The sequence below is a fragment of the Cheilinus undulatus genome, linkage group 7, assembly GCF_018320785.1.
Source record: "Cheilinus undulatus linkage group 7, ASM1832078v1, whole genome shotgun sequence".
In the NCBI taxonomy this organism is placed as follows: Eukaryota; Metazoa; Chordata; class Actinopteri; order Labriformes; family Labridae; genus Cheilinus; species Cheilinus undulatus.
Window position 1 is genome coordinate 16,366,542 of NC_054871.1, and position 22,054 is coordinate 16,388,595.

Genomic DNA, 22,054 nt, shown 5'->3' on the forward strand with positions numbered 1-22,054 from the left:
ATTTGTCTTGATTTCCATTCTCATGTATATAAAGTCATAAATAAGATACTTCCATTTATTCTCATCAGTGTCTGCATATTTTGGTAACATCCCTGATGCATCCTTCCAGTTCCTATACACTACCAGACTCAGTTAGAAATACTTCGAGCAATAAAAGCTCTAATAGGTCAAATTTTCTATCCTTGTTACCTGTGACAGCATCCACCTCATCCTCTGGTTGTGTGGCGTAGCATGTGACCTCACCAAAGGGAGAGAACGGCATGTTGGTGTTCAGGTTCAGGCCCAGCATGAAATTATGCACCTGTTAACAAGGTAAAATGGGTTAACAGGAGAAAAAGAGGCTTAATGTTGTGAAATTGAATAAGGTTAGTTTAAACAAGAATGTAGAGGAAGAACATGCCCTGTGCTGCATGTGGGGAATGACTGGTTTTGGGCCAACAACATCATAGCAATGCAGGTTTAAAAGCCCTGGTTGTATGAGCTTTGCCTCAGAGCCCTTCTAAATGAGGCATTCAGAATTTCGCACAGCCTGTGCATGATGCACAAAGACTATGATGTAATACTGTATGTGTATTCCTCTGCCCTGTTTGTGGTGAGATTGTGAGCGTATTAAACAGCTGTTAAAAGTCATTATGTAGGTTATTATGTTATTAGCCTGCAGAGTTACAGGCCATGGGTTGTAAACTTGGCTGTAGAATGACGGTAAAGTCCACACACACAAAAGTAGACGTTCACCTGGCTGCGTGCCTTTTTTACAGCTGATATCTAAAATTCTCATGTAGTCTAGCCTCAGGACCTACCCCAACCTTTATTGTGAAAAAAAAGTGTTTAATAGAGATGGCTGCAATAACAGCACTGAGTCCGTGTGAATAGGTCTAAATCAGGATTGCATATCTGGACTACAACTTTCTCCATTCTTCTTTGTATAACTGCTCAACCTTTGTCAGACTGCATGGGGATCGGGCTTGAACAGCCCTTTTCAAGTCCAGTCACAAATTCTCTGTTGCATTGCAATCTTCCCCCAAGCTGTAGTTCTCTTGCAGACAGAATAAAATTGTCCTCCATATTCATTTTACCTTCTACCTTTACAAGCCTTCAAGGGCCAGGTGCCAAGAAGCATCCCTTCAGCATGATACTGCCACCACTATGCTTTACAATGGGGGTGGTGTGTTTGTGGTGATGTGCTGTGTTTGGTGTCTGCTAAACACAGGGTTTTGTTTGATGGCCAAAAAGCACATTTTTGGTCCCATCATACCAAAAGGATTTCTTTAACTTAACTATGGAGTCTCCCACATGCCTTTTAGTGAACTCTAGTCAAGATTCAATATGAATGGTTTTTACTTTGCCACTCTCCCATAAACCTTTGACTTATGAGGAACGCTGCCTTGGATTTTTTTTGTATCTATCCCCTGACTTACACTTTAAATAACATTTTCTCTGAGTTGCTTGGAGTGTTCTTTTGTCTTCATGGTATAATGATTGCCAGGGATACTGATGAACCAGTGACTGCACCTTCCAGACACAGATGTCTTAATACTACAGTCACTTAAGACACATTCACTGCATTCAGGGGATCCATATTTCACTAATTGTGAGACTAGCAACAAATGGATGGACCTCAGTTGAATTAGGTCAGTCACTTTAAAGGAGGTGAATATTTATTCAGTCACAAAAGTACTCTAACCAATTTTAACCAATCTAACCCTTTACTCAGTTTGTAACACGGTAACATAGCAAGTTACTTTAAAAACACAGCACTGTTAACATATCTTTGTTTACCTTCCCTGCTCGACCCTCTCTTGTGTTGAATAAAGCAGAGTCACCGAAGAGCGATGTAACCATTCGTTGAACCCAACTTGCCTGCGCAGTGCGATGGTACTCTTCTTCAGCCTCCTGATTCTCTGTCCCACCTAAACAACACAATAGATATAAAAAATACTTTAAATGGCTAGGCAAAAGATTATGATAATAAATAAAATTCTGTGAAAAATGAGAAAGAGCTTCAAATCCTTAAAAAGTAATGAAATACAAGTAGTGCTGTTACTTGATTTAAAAAATTGATCAAGCTAATCACATCACTACGCTGTGATTAATCATGAATAATCAGTGCTGATCTGAGTCCTTATTGATACCACTATCAATACTTTCTATAGTTTGGTGGAAAGACAAAATAAGGGCAAATATTTAAACTACTGGTCTTAGCTGAGTAGTGCTTGAGTTAAAAAGCTGTGATTCAGTCTGTCACATCTATCGTATATCCCTCAAATATGAACACTTATTCACAACAGTATTTAGTGATGTTTCTCATCAAAAACCTTATTTTCCCATCTTTACGTGACATTTGAACACATCATAACATATAGAATACAGTCGTCTAATTTACTGAGGTTACCTGAAGGCATCATATTTTCCATCTTCAGCTTGTAAAGTTTGCTAATTAACTTCAATTTTGCCAATTCCACCGCAGATTTCTACACTGGATTAATATTGTTAACACAACATTTTGGAGCACTTCTCAGGGTAAAGACAGTTCATCACTGCAGCATGTACCCACAATTCTGGTTTTATCTTAACTAACATTCGCCAGCTTTTTAAAAAGAAAATTAAGCAGACCTGGGTCTGTCTCCTCAGTCATCACTCCTGGCTGTGTCTGACCCCCCTCTCTCCTCTTTTCCCACCCAGGCATGTGAACATCTGCGCTGGAGGACTACGAGAGCAAGTTGTGGTCGAACTTAGTCATATGATTAAATTGTGTTATTATTTTTTTAACAAGTTAAGGTTTTAAGATTAATCACAACAATAACGTGTTAATGTCAACATCCCTAATTACAACTAATAGAGGTCTAGATAAGAAGACTTACACCACCAAAAAGAAAAAAACTCATTTTCAGGGGGCTGCTTCAATAAAAAAGTGGGAAGTGCAAAAATTGTACACGGCAAAGATCAAATTTTTCCTACTCCCTACGTGAAAAAAAAAGATTCCATCTTCAAGGGAAGTTTTGCTGACCCAAATTTCCTCACTTATCACACCCCTCCCCCTACTCTAATTCAGTCTTCCTCTCTGTCTTTTATTAGTTTACAACTATTTCACTAGAACTTAAGTTTACATTTGCAAAGAAAATGCCTTTGCTTTCCTTAAATTCAGCTCATAAATATTATCGATAGAATCATTAAGAGAGGTACAGAAGTAAACAGAAGCATAGAAGTAAAAGCCTGATGTCATTGCAGTATTTCCTCATGATAACCACAGCAGCTGTCCTCAAGTAGCTTTATCACGCACACGGAAGAAAAATGACCACATCACCACAAAAATGTGTCAAGGCGTCAACCTCTCCTCTAACCCTGCAAAGTGTTTGCTGAAAAACCCTCAAAGACCCATCCCCATCACACCACGACAAATTATGACACTGCACAGACAGGTGTCTGTTTGCAAGCCTCTTGCATGAATCATTGTCAGCGCACCTTTACGTGGCTCTTCGTCATTGTCCAGACTGTCTTCTCCCACGATGTGCTGAGGTTTGATCTGCTCTGTAAGACATGAGACAGCTTCACTCATCAGGTTACAACTTCAAAACAAGCTGGTTAATCTCATTTAGACTAAAAATAAACTCTTAAGCTCAGCTCTAATATGTGACATTATCAAATTCACAGTCTACTGTCGATCTCTGTAAAAAGATTAGATTAGAAGTTACTGGAGAAATGCAATATGCCTGTTAAAGTCACACATTCTTAAACTGGGTGGAGATGTTTCGAGCACTTTGGTACAACCAATGCATTGTCTGAGTGTTTAAAGGTCACTTTAGCACATCTATTCAACCAAAGACAAACATATGATGAGCTGTCAGAGTATCCACAGGAAGCCGATACCTCTTCACTGTTATGGCAACTTCATAAATACTCACTCCTGATAACATTGACATCGCGTGAGTTGATTCAAGGTTGGCTGTTTTTGAAAGCTGTGATGATACCAGCCAGGGTTAGTGTGTGAAAACTATTTTGGCAATTGACCAAGAGGCAAACCCAAGAAACGAAAAACAACAATGAGATGTCAGATGTGACTGAGTACCAGTTTCAAAAGAAAGGGTGGGCAATAAAGTTGGTTTATCAGACAAAGGGAAAGGAATTATCTGAAAAGTAACACATGCACAAGGCAGTAAAAAGTCCCAAGACAAAAAGTATTTCAGATTGTATTAAAGTCATTCAACAACTTAAATTGAAAAATCTGCTAACACACAAATCACAGAGATGGTCTGAATCACATTTTGGACCTTTGTTTTTTTGTTTTTTTTAATCTGTTATTTAGAACAGTGGTTCTCATCTAGTGGGTCAGGATCAAAAGTGGGTCATGGAGCTGTATTCTGTGGGCTGTAAATGTGTACCTGAAAACAAAGTTGTGGCAATGCATCATTGATGTACAGAAGCCATTAACAGATGTGCATCCATATATGGCATTTTACCACATCTTGCTGTGATTACAACAAGTTTTAAGTTTTGTTTTGTTTTTCCCAAGTCTCAACAAACACTACATGGACAAAAGTATTCAGCTACCTGCCCATGACACCTGCAGGGACTGTAATGAAGGTTTCCACAAGATTTTGAAGGGCTTTTGTTGGAATTTGTGCCCATTCACTCTGTAGAGCATTCGTGAGATCAGGCGATGTTGTTGATCAAGAAGGCCTGGATCATACTTTCTGTTCCCGACATCCCAAAGGTACTTCATAGGGTTGAGGTCAAGGCTCTGTGTAGGCTAGTCAGGGTCTTCCACACCACACTCATCAAACCATGTCTTTATAATCCTTGCTTTGTGCACTGGGGCACAGTCATGTTGGAAAAGAAAAGAGTCTTCCTCAAACTGTTGTCACAAAGTTGAAAGCATAGCATTGTAAAAAAGGCATTAGGATTTCCCTTTACTGAAGGCAAGGGGCCGAGCTGTCTGACGCTTGCATGCAGCTGCTCAGCCAAGGAAACCCATTCCATGAAGCTCAACCACACAGTTGTGCTTACATTAATCCCAGTTCAGAGCTCTTCAGCGATGGAATCAGCAGAGCGTTGACAATTTTTATGCACCATCCACCTTTATAGTCATTAGCCCCGCTCTGCAATTTTTTTGTGGTCTTCTGCTTCATGGCTGAGTTGCTGTTATTCCAAAACACTTCCACTTTCACATAATTTCACTTACAGTTGACTGTAAGTGAAATTTCACAAACAGTCTCATTGCAATAGTGTCATCCATCACAGTGCCATGCTTGAACTGTCACTGTCCTCTTCAGAACCACACGTTTTGCATCACAAATTTTTTGCAAATGGAGACTGCATAATTAACAGGTGTGGCCACAAATACTTTGGTCCATATAGTGTGTATTTATACTATTATGTTGGATAGCAAAGCTCCATGATAATGTGTTAATTTTTATCAAAATCTCTTGAAAACAACCTAAACTTACATGTTATGACAGAAAGCACGGTTATAACATGAATGCAGAAATGGCTATCAGGGTGATAGCTGTAACATTTTTGTATGCAATAAATTTGAGTGGTGGAAAGTTTTTTAAAATTTGGGTTGCAATTTTCCCCCTCAGGAGGTTGTGCTGTGGTCCAGTTGTGGTCTGTGGTTCATTTTCAATTGGCCTGCAGTAAATCTTAAACATAAAGTAAAATACGGCCAGCATGAGACCACGATTCTGGTGCTAGAATGTATTGAAGTTCTTAATTTCAACACTGGCAGTGCTGCTATTTAAACAATGCAAGCAAACAATTCGACAAAAAAACAATATTGACATGCTTTATTCATGACTAGATTGAGACAAAAATGCATCAGCATCTCTTTCAACTAATTCTGGGGCAAATTGAGTGGTAGCCAGAGTGAACCAGGGCCACCTACAAGGCTATTTGCCTTAACTGAAAGCTCTGATGTAGAATATTTTTTCTTAAAGATTAAAATTTCAGAGCATATTTTGGCCTAAACTGGTTTTACTAATTTTCATACACTTTCCATAAGTTAATGCAATATATGTGATCAAATAACAGTTAATTTTACTAGAAAGCTACTAGATTGCCTCTGTGGTGAGAGTGTTCAAAAGTGTGCAATACCTGTTTTTTTTTTTACATTTTGACTATTTTTATTTTCATTTTTATCACTGCCTTCTCTGCTTTATTTAATTACTAACAATGTTTTATTTTGTCATATTAAAAACTTGTTTTATATCTAATATTTTCCCTTTGAAATGAATGCAACCAGTAAAATATTTTCATGTTTCTGATCATATTTGGAGAGCTAGCAGACATCTTGAATCTTGTTCTTCTGTGTTATCATCAGTATCTCATTAAAGTGAGTTGCACTTAACTTTCAGAGATGCATTATGAAGAGACTGCCTACTGTCCAGCATCCATTTAGCTTTTAAAATAAATAAAGTCAACATGTTACAAACAGAAAGGGGAGCATAGAAACACTACCTAACTCCTCCTCCATGGTGCTGCCACCGACGGTGTCTTTGACCCCCAGGACTCTGTTGAACAGGATGGAGAAGGCGCTGCCCCACACACCTGACACAGAGAAATATGAAAATACTTTTAGAAACGTGACCCCTATAAAACTGTGTAGCTGTGGTGTTTTGATAAAATGATCTGTCTCACCCATGAGAAAATGAAGGGGGTTTTCCTCATATTTCTTGACAACCGTTCCCATAAAAAACTTGCTCCCAAACATGTCAGGGGTCATGAAGGTGCCATACTTCGCCATTCCAATCTCATATGGGCTGAATTCCACCCAGTCTGCAGGGTGAGGCCACAGCGTTAATACAGCAGAAGTTCAACACATTTGATTGATTTAACACATTAGTGATCCAAGAGTCTGTCACTGATTAACACAGACAAAAAATGCATTACATTTCCTATTCATAGAAAACCATTGGGGTTTTGTTATTACATAAAAAATCTCCATGTCCAAATATCCAATAATTATGTCAATTTTAAAATTACATCGTAGTTGTTACAGATCCAGAACTTCAATTGAGACATTGGCGTCCAGCTGGGGCTGCCTCAGTGTGTTGAGAAAGTTACTCAACAGAAATAATGACAGGGCAGAAAAGTATTCTGAGCAGCTCTAAAACAAAGACTTGAAACACCTGCACTTCAGGATTAAGTAACTAAAATGTATATGGCTGTAGGAGGCTAACATGAAAAAATATAAAAGACTAGTCATTTAGTCTATTTTTTTTGATTTATTAGATACAGTATACAGAATTTTTCCACTAAAATATCTTATTATTTTAAAATGGCCATTCATATATTTTATGAGGTCTTACAGTAGCTAAAATAGTTCCTAAAATTTCAAAGAGAGAAATTCTTCATTTTCACAATTATAACGGGACGTGTCTTGTCATGGAGGCTGTCATAGTTTGTGAGTTCAATCACCCAAACTCATTTCTGCAACATGGAAACCCCCCACACTCAGTGAAGACCGGCACTGCTCAGAGCCACGCACCTCAGAGCCTCCTTCCCATCTTACGAGGTGTACTTACACAGCAGAAAACCAATGTTTTGTCTTCATTCATAAATTTCTCATAATGAGGGAGAAATGTAATAAAAAAGGTACTTCCGGGTTAACGGTGAAAGTGGTCCTGGGATTGCTCTAGCAACCCAGAATGTATTACTTTCATTAGACTGGGTGGAGATGGGCAGTGCTAGTCTGTATTGTGTTAGTTTTGGTTGAGAGCCCCCTGGTGGGTGGAATTCTACACACTGTGCATTTAAGTACAGCCAACAAATTTCTAAAAATGCGGTACTGAAAGATAACATGAATAAGTAGACAAAAAAAATGGACCACAGAGCCACAACAAACAACATTAGCATTAACATCAAGGGACACAAAAGCAAGATAATAAATTAAGCAAAATAAAAAAGGGTCCCTTGAGTAAAACCTAAATTAATCCACAGTTTGCATTGGTATCAGAAGGTTGAGTACTTTTGCGTTAAATACTTAAAACAGCCTATCAAGGGTTGTATTTAATCTCACTCCTCTCTAGCGGTAATTTCTCTCCATCTTATCTCACCTTTGACACCTTTCTGGCTTTTGTAGCTATTTTTGTTTCCAAAAGATAGAGCAATTACTTGCAGTGCTTTTTTTTTAGCAAAGACTAGAATCAAATGTACTTGAAAATACAAATTTTAACAGAAAAATGATGCTATTCAATATTAAGGGTAATTCTCCTCCAGACAACCCAAGTAAGTTTAAACAAACATTAAGCTACCTCATAATTTTGGACACTAGGCCAAATATTGGCAATGTATAGACAGAAATGCACCTGGTCTTTATCTTCTTTATTACACTACACTGGCTTATGTGTATTGTAATGAAAGGACTGAAGCACAATGTGTTTCGGGTTTAGTCAAAGCAGGGGTGTCCAAACTTTTTCCAATGAGGGCTACATACAGAAATATATAAGAATGATGGGGCCACTTACATATTTCTCACCTTGAGGGCGTTTAAGTAAGACCAATCCAGTGTAAGTTAATACATGCTTTGTGATTGAATACACCTAAATGCCTTGTTAATGGCTGACAAGGCAAATAGTCATTTTCAGGATTTCAGGGAGCTAATCAGATTTCAGGGGGCCCTGTTTGGCCCTGGCTACCACTGGCTCCGCCCCTGAAATGCTATTGGTGCTGCTATTTGCTGAAATGACCTATCAGGACGTTATTAATCAAGAAATCTTCTTGTCAAAATGTTTGTTTACAGAATCAACATAGTAGCACTACCTAGTGTTGAAACTAAAAGTACAATAAAGTTAAGCACAAGCTTCATCATCTCATGTGGGTCATATTTCATTTTATTTCTAGAATTTGCTGCAGGCCAATTGAAAATGGACTGTGGGCCACATTTGGCTTGGGCCATAGTTTGGACACCCCTGAGGTAAGGAGTTCAATAAGTGCTTTGACCATTGTAAACTTTTGCCAAAACTGGCTCTAAAATGAGGAAATAATACAAAATCTCCATTAAGTAGTATTTTGATGGAAATTGGAAAATTTTGAAATAGATATGAGAAAAACTGAAAATTAAGTTTAAACTTTAATGATTTAGCACTTTGGCATTTAGCCGTGATCGAAGTTTAAGCTACGCAGCGACCTTGAGAAAAAATAACAACAGAAAAAACATATAATCCTGGATCAAGAGTTAATATTTCTTAAACACCGTGTACGTCAACATGACACTGCAAAACACTGGCACATCCATAATCAGAAACAAAAACAAAAATAGCTGTGAGTTTTGACAGTTTTCACAGCTGCTTTGAGCCACGTATTATGTTCCCTACTCATCTCTAAGTGGGCAATTGCTCAATAAGGAACTATGAGTAATGAATTATTCTCACTGTTTTCTTAACTTAAGCCTGTCACCATCAGCGTGCTTCTGTATTTATATAGAAAAATATTTATATATTTTGTCCATCAAATGACAAAAACGTCTGAATCATAGTGTTTCAAGCAATATCTATACAGTCACAGCAAAACAAACGCTTAAATATCTATTTAATTTGTATTTGTGAACAGGAGTATTTCTTTATGTTAACAACAGGAACAGGTAGAGTGTCTGGTGTCATCTCACAGATGAGGATATGAAGATTTATCAGAAAGGCAGCTACCATGATGAGTCAAACACTATTTTTGTTTACAGAGGAACTGAAGAAAGTGTGTCAAATGTGCATTATTCATTTGTGTCTGGCTGCAGTACAATAGAATTTGTGTTTGAAGTCACTAGATATTTAGCAATCTGTCTGAGGTCACTGGAGATTTCTGCTATTCCTTTATTACACTTTCCAGTCAGGTGTGTGTTCATTTGATACACTGTTTATGGTTGCTGTGTGGGAACCATTTACCAAGAGGAAGTAGTATAAAACATGGGACTAACCCAGACTCTATCATGACCCTGTACGCCCTACTTAGTTCCGTGACACTGAACATTTGCTATCTGCAGAGGCGTAATTCGATGACAGCCCACACCATCACAACATATCCTCTTTGTGGTGGCAGAGTGGTATTATAAGAAAACAAGTGCCGCTGGGTTATTTTTGCATGTGGCCAAACTCATCTGATGTTCTCTAGTTATGCATAGCATGTGCAAAAACTTTCTCTGAATGACCTGTGGTGCATGTAACTATCGGCATTGAAATGAATGCACATGCAGATCCTTACAGGACACAGATATTTACCTGCAAACATGAGCTCTGAAACATCTGGCTTGACGTGCAGACATGTGAAGAGAGGAAGAGGATTCTGGGCCTGGTTGATTTTCTCCTGTATGCTGCTGAGCTTGATGTCCATCCTCTGTTAGAAGAGAGCAAAACCTTTCAATAACATGCATGGCTAATCATTTGCATAGGCATGATAAAGTAAAATAAAAAAGACAAAAACAGGGAATTAGCAGCACATACAAAATTTCACAAGCTTTATAGGAGTAGGAATAGAAGCACTGAGTAGACATTTGTTATATTTAACTACATTTCTGTTTGTTTCCTAAAGATCTCAACTTAATTATGCCGTTATCTCAAAATAGCAACACTGATTATCATTTGATAACAGGTAGATTTCCTGAGATCTTGAGAAAGTGATCCAAATTTACCTGTAATCACAGGAAAATCAAGTTAAAAAAAATGTATGAGTGCATGTTCTTTTAAGAACTTTTGTTTTTTATCTTGAAGAGCAGAGCGGATATATGTTACGCCCCCTTCCTTGTGAGCAGTTTAACTTCCCCTTTGGAGTATACTGTGACTGAATGAGGTTGTTTGTAAGTAAGTGGTGATGTTGATGTCATGTGTAGTAGGGGTCAACCGCTGTTGACTTTTTCAGAGCTGATACTGAGAGCAATTACTGGTAGTTCATGAGACCAGCAACTGATATTTGGAATGATCTGCATTTATAGCAACAATTACTCATAATTGTCTGTAATTTCAGTGTTATATTTACTACATGTGAAAGGATATAAATGTTTCCTGGAACAGAAGTTTTGTCTTTGGGTTGAGATGTGATTGGATAATGATTAGCTGTGATAAGTTCAAGATCCCTGATATTTCTGCCATTGTGTGTCTCATTTGTCTGTCAAAATTGATTTGTTAAATCTATAGCTCTTCTGAGATAAAATGTTTGCCAGAGGTAGAAGTTAAGTACTCTCCAGTATGATATTCAATAATATATGTAGTGTCCTTTTGTCTTCATGGTGTAATGGTAGCCAGGAATACTGATTAACCAGTGACTGGACCTTCCAGATACAGGTGTCTTTATACTACAGTCACTTAAGACACATTCACTGCTCTCAGGTGATCTCCATTTTACTAACTGTGAGACTACTTGTACCAACAGGGTGAACCTCTGTTGAATTAGTCACTTTAAAAGGGTGAATATCTATGCTGTCACTCATTTTACATAACATTTTTATCAAATTGACTTTACTTTGTAGAAATCTGTTTTCACTTTGACATTTAAAGATATTTGTTTGTTTGTTTGTTTGTTTATTTTGGCAAAAAATGAATTATATTGACCATGATTAATTTATAAAATTAATAAAAGGGTAAAGCATCATAGGGCTTAAAAATAGGCACTTCTTCTTAATAGGCACTGTATGTGAGAGAGGAATGGGGTAAGGCAAGAAAACAACTTTACTAATGCTGCCAGCATTACAGCAATTAATTAAGGTCCATAATTAAGTGATAAATGTTTTTAATCACATTAAGTGCATGCTTTACTGTCTCTTTTAACACACTTATGTTAAGTCACTGTCTACATCTCCCTGCAGCCTGAGTGATATAAAGCAGTGGTTCTCAACTGGTGAGTCAGGACCCAACAGTGGAATGGGAAGCCCTTTTCAGTGGGTCCCAGATGTCTATGAGATTATAAAGCATGCATGTTTTGTTCTGTTTCACGGTTTTGTTACATCTTTTGTACCATCCTAGGCCTAAGCTCTATTATTATTTTACACCTGGTTGATCAAAAAGATCTCCAGAATTTAGGTTACAGCTCTCCTTGAGCAGTTGATGGTGGGTCCCGTGACTCAACCAGTTGAGAACCACTGATATAAAGTACACTACTGCACCTTTATGTTTTATTTTAGTTAGAAAAACTCAGCTCAATGGACAAGTCAAAAGTCATCTGCACCTTGTGTTATCAGACATTTATCTTTTGACCATTTACTTATTTTCTTTTCAATCCATAACAAGTTCCTTTTTCAGTAGTTTCATATTCAACTAATACACATTTTAAAGCATATATTTAGAACTTTTTAGTGTGTTATTCTGTTAAAGATATTCAACGTAGCAGTGCCCGTCAACATTATTTTTTATTTAGTTTTTAGAAATAGTTTTTTTATAATTTAATTTTTTTTACAGCTTTAGGATCTCTGCATTCTGTTTTTTTTTTTTTTTTTTTATTGTCCAGTAATACAATTTTTACATTTACATGTAAGGGGGTGGAATGGTACATTTTCATAAGATTATGCATAATCAATCAGTTCAACAAATCTTTGTGTACATAAATCCAAATTCCAGGTCTTTGTTGACATGCATTTTCTGGACTTTTTTTTTTTGGCTACTCAGAGAACCAGGAAAAGGAACTTTTTACATCCAGAGAGAAAGTAGTACAGAAGGAGAGAAAACAATAAGTAATAAAAAAAGGGATAAAAAAGAGAGGAATTAACAAAAATAGTCCAATCAAAACAGAAATGGCAGTTTTCATCTTCCAATTTGCAAAAGACAACAATCATGTATTAAGAAGAGGAGATAAAAAAACAATCACTGACAAAATTGCAGAAGCCAGCGCTCCCTCACTGTGCAATGTTCACAAAATCAGGTCTCAGAGGCCTAACATATTGCACCCACTTTGTCCAATGCAATTTAAATTTTTCCAGTTTTAAATTGACTGAAAAGGTAATCTTTTCCATCCTGTAAATCTCCACTGTCACATCTATCCAGTTTGATTGTGGGTTCAACAGATGTCATCCATCTTTTAGTAAGAGCCTTCTTACCTGCTGTCAACAAAACAGCAATCAAATAATTATCAATACCTTTTATTTCAGGAGAGATATAATTAAGATATATGGTTTTGAAATCAAAGGGTATTTTGGTCTTTAAAATATCTTGTATTGCTGTATGTATTTCTTTCCAGTACTTCTGTATTTTTTGGCATTCCCAAAAAATATGGAAATGGTTTGCATTTTGACAGCCAGATTTCCTCCAACACTGAGAGTTGCCATTGTCATATTTTACTTTCATATGTGGAGTAATAAAGAAACGGATAACATTTTTCCAGCAAAATTCCTGCTTTCTGTTTTTAATAAAGGAATGAAAATGTTTATAAAAAATATATATACATTTAATCAATTAATTTAAAAAAACAAGAAAAATAATCAACTGATGAATCAGTTATCAAAATTACTTTACTCTGCCAACATTTACTTTCTTTTTGTTACTTCCCTTATAACCCTTGAGCTGGAGATGCAAGGATATAAATCATTAACTTCATAGCAGAGAGGGATTCTAACTGTTAAGTCAAAAGGAGGAAGAAAAAAAGGGTTAACGAAAATGAAAACAAACAGCTGTCAGGTGTTTCTTACTGCAGGTATTAGCGTCTCTCCTATGAGCATTCCAAAGATATCTGTGAAGGTTACAGGCTGCCCTGTGGCCTTTTTGGTCCAGAGGGCCTGTATATAGTTGGTGATGTGTTTTGGCATCAACAGCCTCAGTGGGTTACTGCTAACTCTGTTCATCAGCTCCTGATTGATGTCCTTTGGGCCCTTATTTGGAAAGTCTGGGTGGGAGTAGAGAGTGGACATGTACCTTCAGGGAGAAAATGAAAACCAGTGAGAAAAAAACCCTTATGCAACAATCTCAGTGCAATATAACCTGTTGAAAAGACAGTCAATAAATGCTTAAGAAACATCTGTCTGCTCTTTGCAATGTTTATGCAGGAGGCTCTGTACTTTAAAGGAATTCAACTCCTTAAGGTCAATTGACAAACACGAAGATGAAGATCCAAATAAAGCAGAGGTGCTCACTTGATGACAGTGGATGAAGGCGGGAAAGTTTCTCATAGAGGGGAAGAGGCAAAATGTAGGTCAGTCAGAAAGAAAGAAAATAATTAAATTACAGTTGCAGAAAGAGAAAGATGCAAAGGTAAAAGATGCTTTAAGAAACAAGAAAGGAAAGGAAACCTGAAGGTACAAAAGTAGGGGGAAGGCTAACCATGTAGATCCAGAGAGCCCTGCAATGTATGTTGCACAATCCAGGACCCCAGACTCAAACAGGGCTTTCATCACACCTGAGAAGCCCACCATGGCACGGAAACCGCCTCCTGAGCCTGATATTGCAATTACAGGCACCTGTAATGCACACAGAGAGCAGATACATTTGAATTGCATTATCTAATAGGCCAACCACACAGCTTGAAGACTACATCAATTCTATCTCATCCTTTAGGGCTGGGTAACATCCCTCTTGAGACTACATAGTGATTGTGCTAAAGCAATTGCATCACGTCTGTAATACAATTTTAAACTTGGGGGTTTGGATTTTCAGTTATTTCACAATTGTCATTGTGCAACAGCATGTCCTTTCTGCAGCCTGTGTGTATTGAATGATCAGTTCTGAATATTTGAAAGGCATAGTGTTTCCTCAAGAGTCATGTTGAGGTGGGAGTGAAGGGATGTGGAGGAAGACTGGAAGGCAGTAGCTGGTTATCTCATTGCTTTAGAGCTTCCGGTACATGTTGAAGACTTGAGCAGGCCAAGCTAAAGATTACAGCCAGCCAAGAGAACGGCAAGCCAAAACCACACAAGTGAGAGAATGAACTTCTGCTCCCCTGTTCAGCTGAACTTGGGGGAGGGGAGAAGAACTTGGAAAACTCAGTGACGTGTGATTTACGTTTTTCTCCACAGAGTGAGAAAGTGTTAGTATAACCTGAGAACTGTGAGAAAAGTACATCACGGTTTTGAAATTAGCCAGTCAGCATGTATACAGAGAGTCTGGTTAAAGTACGGACCACAAAAATTTGCATGGTTTTTTCTTCATTCTTTGTAACCTTTCATCATCTTTATATAAATGCTCTGTGTCAAGATGTTACATGCAACAGCTACAGCTGGCTTAGTAATATTACTACACTGATGTTAGATATGTACAACATTGGTAAAAAGTGTCGGCTTTGACCTCTCTGCTGGGAAACAAACTCCCAATTTACAAGGATAAAAAACCAGAGGGTGGTTCTGGTCGATAGGATGAAAGTAGTGGTTTTGAAAAGCTCCAGAATTTCTAGCAATTGCAACAAATGCTACAGTGGCTATAAAAGTATTCACCCCCTTGGTTGTTTTACCCTTTTACTGATTTTATAAATCATTCATAGTCAATATAATTAGGCTTTTATGGCAAATAAATTACAGGAAAATTGTTCTATTTTAAAGTGAAAACAGATTTATACAAAGTAATATCAATTTAATAAAAATATGCAAGGATAGGTGACTGGACAAAAATTCACCCCCTTCAAATCATTTCTTAGTAGATGCACCTTTGGCTGCAACCACCACAGTGAGTCTGTGTGGACAGGTTTCAGTCAGGCTTGCACATTAAGACACTACATTTTTACACCATTATTCTTTTAAAAAATTATTAAGCCCTGTCAGGTTGCACGGGGATTGGACGTGAGCAGCCCTTTTCAAATCCAGACACAGTTTATCTGTTGGATTGAGGTCTGGGCTTTGACTCGGCCACTCCAGAACATTCCTCGTTGTCTTTAGATCGTTTCTGTGAAGCTTTTGCTGTATGCTTTGGGTCATTGTCTTGCTGGAAAATAAATCTTCTCCCAAGCTGTAGTTCTCTTGCAGATAGAATAAGATTGTACTCAAGAATTTTCCTGTATTCCCCACATTCATTTTACCCTCTGCCTTTACAAGCCTTCCAGTGCCTGCAGGTGAGGAGCATTCCCACAGCATTAGACCAAAAAACTTTCTACCATGGACCATGGAGTCTCCCACATGCCTTTAGGCAAACCCTAGTCGAGATTGATCAGAGTTTTCTACAACAGGGGCTTTCTCTTAACCTTGCATTGCAGATGGATACGCCTGTTTCCGTGTTTCTCACTGGCGAATCCATCTTGCAAAGCTCCCGTCTGTACAGTGACAGAACATATCAGCGTCGAGAGGCAGTACTTTCTGGCACGGTAGAGTTGTGACGTAAGCAAGCAGCAACAAGAGACCTGTGCAATTATGGTGGAAGACAGCGTGGATGCTGCTAAAGCGCCTGTTTTATCAGAACTTGATGAAATTTCTTTGTAAAAAGAAGAACAAAGAACAGCATTGAGTTGTTTTCTTTTCAAAAACGACAAAAGTCGTGTACTGACATGTCTACAGTTGCATCATGAAGTTAGCCAGGTAAGCTGTTTTATCATAACTCCAGTCCTTGTGATACTTGAACTCTTTAGCTAACTTTTAACAGTAACTCTATATTCAAACTTATTTATACTTTAAAGAGGATTAAAGCACAATTAAGGTGTTAAGTTGTGTGTTTTAAGACGTATGAGCTAAATCTATCACATTCTGGTAAGCAGGCTACTTATTTTATCTTGACTTGAGTCCCTTTGTTAACTGAACTTATTTGCCAACAGCTGTTAGCTTCCTCAGTTTTATTCTCTGTGTTGTATAAAAAACCTGACAAAATATCCTTATCTTTTAAATTAAATGATATAGGAGCTAAGTTCTATCAGTTCCAACGATGGGCTGGATGTTTTACCTGGACTTAAGTCCCTGTCCTGATTGAACTGTTTGGCTAACAGCTGTTGGCTTTAGCTTCATATTAAGCTTTGTCTTAGTCTTTCAGGAGTAAAAAAAACAACATAACATGCTAACTGGTGAGGTTTAAATGTGTGACGTGAAATTTGTAACCTCCACAAAAGGCTGACTTGTTGTTTCAGTAGTCTTGTGATAACTCAACTGTTTTGCTAACAGCTGCTAGCTGTAGCTCTATATTAAAATCAGTATCATCCTTTCTACTGGATTAAAGAAACATGATACAACATGTCCATTCGTGCGTGAGCTTGAGCCATATTGTGTTACCTTAAGACAAAGCTAGGCTGGCTCAACTTGACTCCAGCTTCTGTGGAGTTTTTTTAGCTAACAGCTGCTAATAAAGGCCTACATTCAATAAGAAGTAATGTATGTAGTATTACATTAATCCTCCTATCTATCTCTAAGAAAGAAGCCAACAAAAAAGTGGAGAAACACAGCAGTAAGAGCACTCAAGCCTTAACGGGTAGTGGAATAATGGCTTAAAAATGATTATTAACCTTACTGATTTAAACAAATGTCTTAAAAAGTCTTTATGTCATATTTTTGTTAGTTTTATGCGCTCTGTTCCCACCTCCTCTGGAGAGCTGGGGAGGAAACGAGGCTTTTCCATGTCAAGCAGCTTCTTGATTCCCAGCATCACTCGCTCCCTACGAGTCTGTCTGAACTGCTTCTCTTTGTCACACAGGGCCAGACTGAATCGCAGGTCCAGGTTGGTGCTGAAGAGACAAAGAATGAAAGTAAGGTTACAAAGAGACACATCTGATGTCAGTAAGACCTGATGATTTAAAACCTCTGCCCAACATTTGTGGTGATGTTAAGACTTGTCTTTTGGTCAGGGGAAATTTGCCTCTGGGTGGTCTTTTCTCAAGCAGTTACGGTCTCTCATCCTTTTCAATACACCGTTTCATTACTAAACCCTGAAACATGTATGGCACTCCCAAACCCTCCCACGGAGTCCTATACAGGGATGCCACAGGAATTATGATGCGTTTTAACCCTTTGTTGGCTTCACAGGTGTTCAGTTGCAACCTGAGTCATGCTGCTTAAGTTCTAATATTAGTTTCCGCACTGCTTCAGGCGAATTCTTCTGTATTCATAAATTCTTGAGAATTCTGGAAACTATGACTGATCCGTGAACAAGATGTCAATCATATTTAAGCCAGTGATGCTTTTTGATGTGACTTCCTATTAGTTGATCACACACACAGTAGTTAAACACAATAAAACTACTAAAATAATTCAGGATTTTGCAGAGAATACATACCATATCTCCAGTGACATCTCTAAGTAGACTTTGGTTGCCTGTCAAGACAATGCAATACATGGTTAATGTCTAGATATCAGATCTGGTAGCTGACAGTCAATTACACAAACAAAATGTAAAAAATTGAATATGGAGAGAGAAAAAGAAAAGAATATGATCAAAACCTTTAAAGCTCAATATCTTTTATAAAAATACTACCATGTTATTACTTTTGAATGTGTAACTGATGGTGCTTTCCATTTGATCACGGAATTACGACTCGTAAATCAGAGCAACCCGCAGTGGCCCCAGTTTCAAGCTCAGCAAGTGGAAGGTACATCTCAGGTGTGACATCATTCCCAGTTGCAACAGGCGACTTCAGTGGTAAACGGGACTCAACATAAAAGCCAAAAGTCAATCTTGATACCTGACGCATGAGGTGCACATTTCCGTATGTTTACTCATTTAAATTCTTTGGAAACCCCAGGCCTTAACCAAGAACTCAAGGGGAATTTTGATGTCTCTATGTGAACCTTTTTTGCGTGTGTTTTTTTTTTTTTTACATATTTTAGCGCTTAAACGAAAGGCTATTGAAGATTTCTTCAGGCGACAGCATTACAGTGCTTCAAATTAACTGTACCGAAAGTGCAGATTGTTATTTAACCTTTGTGATCATTATTAAAATGATTAATAAAGACAGACCTTTTTCTCATTGTGACACCCCTTTCCATCAACACTTCTGCTACATTGCTCTCTCCAAACTGAGTCACATACAATAACAGTTAGTTTGTGTTGCTGTTTTGTTTTTTGGACCTGAACTCATTCTTTTAAACACCAAAATATCAAATTCAATCACTATTTTTGTTAATGAGGTTTGGTGGCTTTCAGGATAGCAATACTAGAGCTATTTTTGTTGTGTTTTTACAATAAAATCATCTTGCTTTAACGTAAAGCTTAGTCTATTTATTTAGCTATCATTTCATAATATCTTTGAAGAATTGGAGCCAAACAACTATTTCCATTTCAAGAACAAGCACTGTGAGTAGCTGTACTTTTACTGGGTGCATTTTAGGGGTGGGTAAAAATATCGATTTATCGATGCATCGCAATACTTCCTCCCCCAATTCAATATCGATTCAGCAAATCCTCTGAATCGACCTCCTGGCCAGTGGGGGTCGCTGTGCGTGTGATTCGCATTGTATGGACGGAAGACGCACTCGACCAAACAACAACCAACCATAACCATGTTATGTGAGGTTTATCACAGTTTCCAAGAGGACAGAAATATTAATTAAGTTTACATGCACTTTACTTTTTCAGTGTTTATACAGAACTGTCATGTTTTTTACTTTTGTACTCCATATGCACAAATAAGTTATTATTGTTCACTTTTTTTTTTTTTTCAGATGTTTCATTGCTAAAAAATGTGAGGTGGCCTACCACATATGTTCACATGGACATGAAAATAGTTAAATAGTTAAAAAAGTTGTCAACAGGTTATTTGTGTATTTCTACTTCTTACTGAATCGACATTGAAGCATTTAAATCAATATCGAATCGAATCGATATCGGATCGAATCGCAACCTAAAGAATCAAAATCGAATTGAATCGTGAGGTTCTTAACAATACCCAGCCCTAGTGCATTTGCCCTGAAAGATCTTATTGTTGTCATTTCAGACCCCCTTCACTTTTTTATTTTTAATATTTTGCAGCATGAGGCTACAGCTGAAAAAATCTTTTGTCCTCATTAATCTACACTCAGTACCCCATCATGACAAAAAAAAGAAAAAGCTGAATTTTAGAAAGTGTTGATAATTTATTGAAAATTAAAAAACTGAAATGTCACACAGACTTAAGTATTCCGACCCTTTGCAAAAACACTTAAAATGTCACCCAGTTGCTTCCCATTTCTCTCAATCAATGCTGAGATGTTTTGACACCATGACTGGGCTCCATCTGTGGTAAATTAAACTGACTGGTCATGATTTGGAAAGACACACATCTCTCTACATAGAAGGCCTCACAGTTGAAAATGCATTTCAGAGCAAAAACCAACCCATGAGGTCAAAGGAACTGCTCCGTTCTCGGATTTTACCCTCATGATGTCACATGGGGAGTAAGCACCCGCCCAAGGATTGGTTGGCTCTCCCCACTTGGAAGAAAGTTCCACCTTCCTCTCCTGATCTTCCTCTCAGCTGCCATCTGAGATGCTGGATAGCTCAGTGGGTTACCCTGCTGACTTTTGACTGGTGAGATTGATGGTTCAAATCCCAGTCAGGTCCTTAACTTTGGATAAAAGTGTCTGTGACATTATAACATCAGGAGTGGCACATCCATTTCCTGAGAGGGGTGTGGTCAGGGGCGGAGTCAGACAGCTGATTACCATTTACAGACAAAAACGGCTCGTTCTGAGAAGGACTGAGACAGAGGGGTTCTTAGACATGCAAAAATCTAATACTAGAGTGTTTTTTCAGCAACAAACTTCACAGGCATGTTTTGGGGACTTCTGAGACTAATATGAACTTCTCTAGAAAGGATAAAAAATGTCCCCTTTAAGTAATTTGGCTACTAATACAGACACAAATGAGAGCCCATCTTTATGTGCCACAGTTTCATTCAAAGGAAAGCTTCTTTTTCAAGTCTGAACATGAAACATTAAGTAATCATAATGAAATATTCCCAGAGAGTCTTACTTTGCCAATGAGGAAAGCCTCCGTCTTTGTCCGTCCTATGCCATGCTTTGTGATGTCATATGATGCAGTCCCAAGCGTCTCATCCATCACATAATTGGCATCCATTAATGTTAACTAAGTGGGATAAGAATCAGCAGTGAGATGCATTTTCAGTGCTAAAATTTATATTTTCATAAATAAAAAATTATCGCAAAGAAATAAACAAGGGTCAATGTCTATACCTGTTTATGAGGGTTCATTTTTTTTAATTAAAGTGAGAAAACCCAGGATATTGAGTTACAAAAGCCTATGGCAAGTATCAGCCAAGAAAGAAACTCTTATTGTAATTACACATAAAAAGACATTGGCTTTGGTCTGTGAACACCAATCTTCTTCCAAAGAGCTCTAATATCTATGTAAAAAAAAGACTTTTAGAAAATCCTTAGTCATTTCATTTGACATAACATAATCATCTTAAAATGGAGCATTGTTTTCACTGTTTTACACTCAACAACCTTCTTCATTGTAATACTGAACCAGTTCAAACTGAACAAACACCATTACAGTAGTTCTAACCTCCAGTATGTTATGCTGGTTGGGGTCTAATATGAAGTGAAACGTCTCGTTCCATTTTGGGTTGATGTCGTTATCTATATGCTTTGTCCTCTTCCTGCTCTCTGGGGCTGTTGGGATGAACAATTCCACATATGGATCTGGAGTGTCCACTGCATGCACATACACAGATAAAAACAGATTAGTATAAACAGATAAAACACAGGAATACACAAACAAAAAATGAATCTCCCTAGTCTCATAGAAATGTTTTTACTCTTGCCAAAAAGAAACCCTTCTTTTGAGATCCTGAGATCCTAAAAGTGAGTTTGAAGGGTATTTCCTACACACAGACATGATGCCAGTGAAAACAGCAGAAGCACATTCATGTAGCTACACGCAGCTTGTTCTGAACATTTGGCATCCAGAAAGACAGAAGAGGAAGCAGAAAAATAGTAGCTGAACTCACAGAGGTCACCCAGTGCTCCTTTGGTGACACTCTCAGCTCGAACCACTGTCACTGTAAATTTGTGAGAAAACTGCTGTTCCACCTGCAAAACAACATTCATGTAGTTCAGTGTAACGTCACCCAAACTACAGTGATAACAAGAAGGGCAGATACAGATCACACACTGCTTATTTTACCCATGAGAAATATTTCACAACATGATAAGAGGGTTCACGGTACATGCTAGTGCTTATCAAGAACGTTCAAAAAAGTTTGGCAAGCTAGTGTTGGTTCACTTCCTAGTCAGCTGTTTTCACACTGA

General features: G+C 37.8%; 1 protein-coding gene across 2 annotated transcripts in view; it reads right to left on the minus strand.

Moving 5' to 3' along the window:
* The window catches only part of pla2g4ab (phospholipase A2, group IVAb (cytosolic, calcium-dependent)), a 37,452-nt gene that overhangs the window by 10,248 nt on the left and 5,150 nt on the right, over window positions 1-22,054 (minus strand). For both annotated transcript variants that reach the window (XM_041790876.1, XM_041790877.1), the window contains 13 exons: window positions 21,754-21,835; window positions 21,309-21,457; window positions 20,754-20,867; window positions 18,081-18,118; window positions 17,388-17,532; window positions 14,226-14,362; window positions 13,598-13,820; window positions 10,206-10,320; window positions 6,634-6,771; window positions 6,454-6,543; window positions 3,463-3,528; window positions 1,780-1,910; window positions 190-301 (listed from right to left, as the gene is read on the minus strand). In XM_041790876.1, coding sequence (XP_041646810.1) covers window positions 190-301; window positions 1,780-1,910; window positions 3,463-3,528; window positions 6,454-6,543; window positions 6,634-6,771; window positions 10,206-10,320; window positions 13,598-13,820; window positions 14,226-14,362; window positions 17,388-17,532; window positions 18,081-18,118; window positions 20,754-20,867; window positions 21,309-21,457; window positions 21,754-21,835 — 1,540 coding nt within the window. The remainder of the gene's footprint in view (window positions 1-189; window positions 302-1,779; window positions 1,911-3,462; window positions 3,529-6,453; window positions 6,544-6,633; window positions 6,772-10,205; window positions 10,321-13,597; window positions 13,821-14,225; window positions 14,363-17,387; window positions 17,533-18,080; window positions 18,119-20,753; window positions 20,868-21,308; window positions 21,458-21,753; window positions 21,836-22,054) is intronic.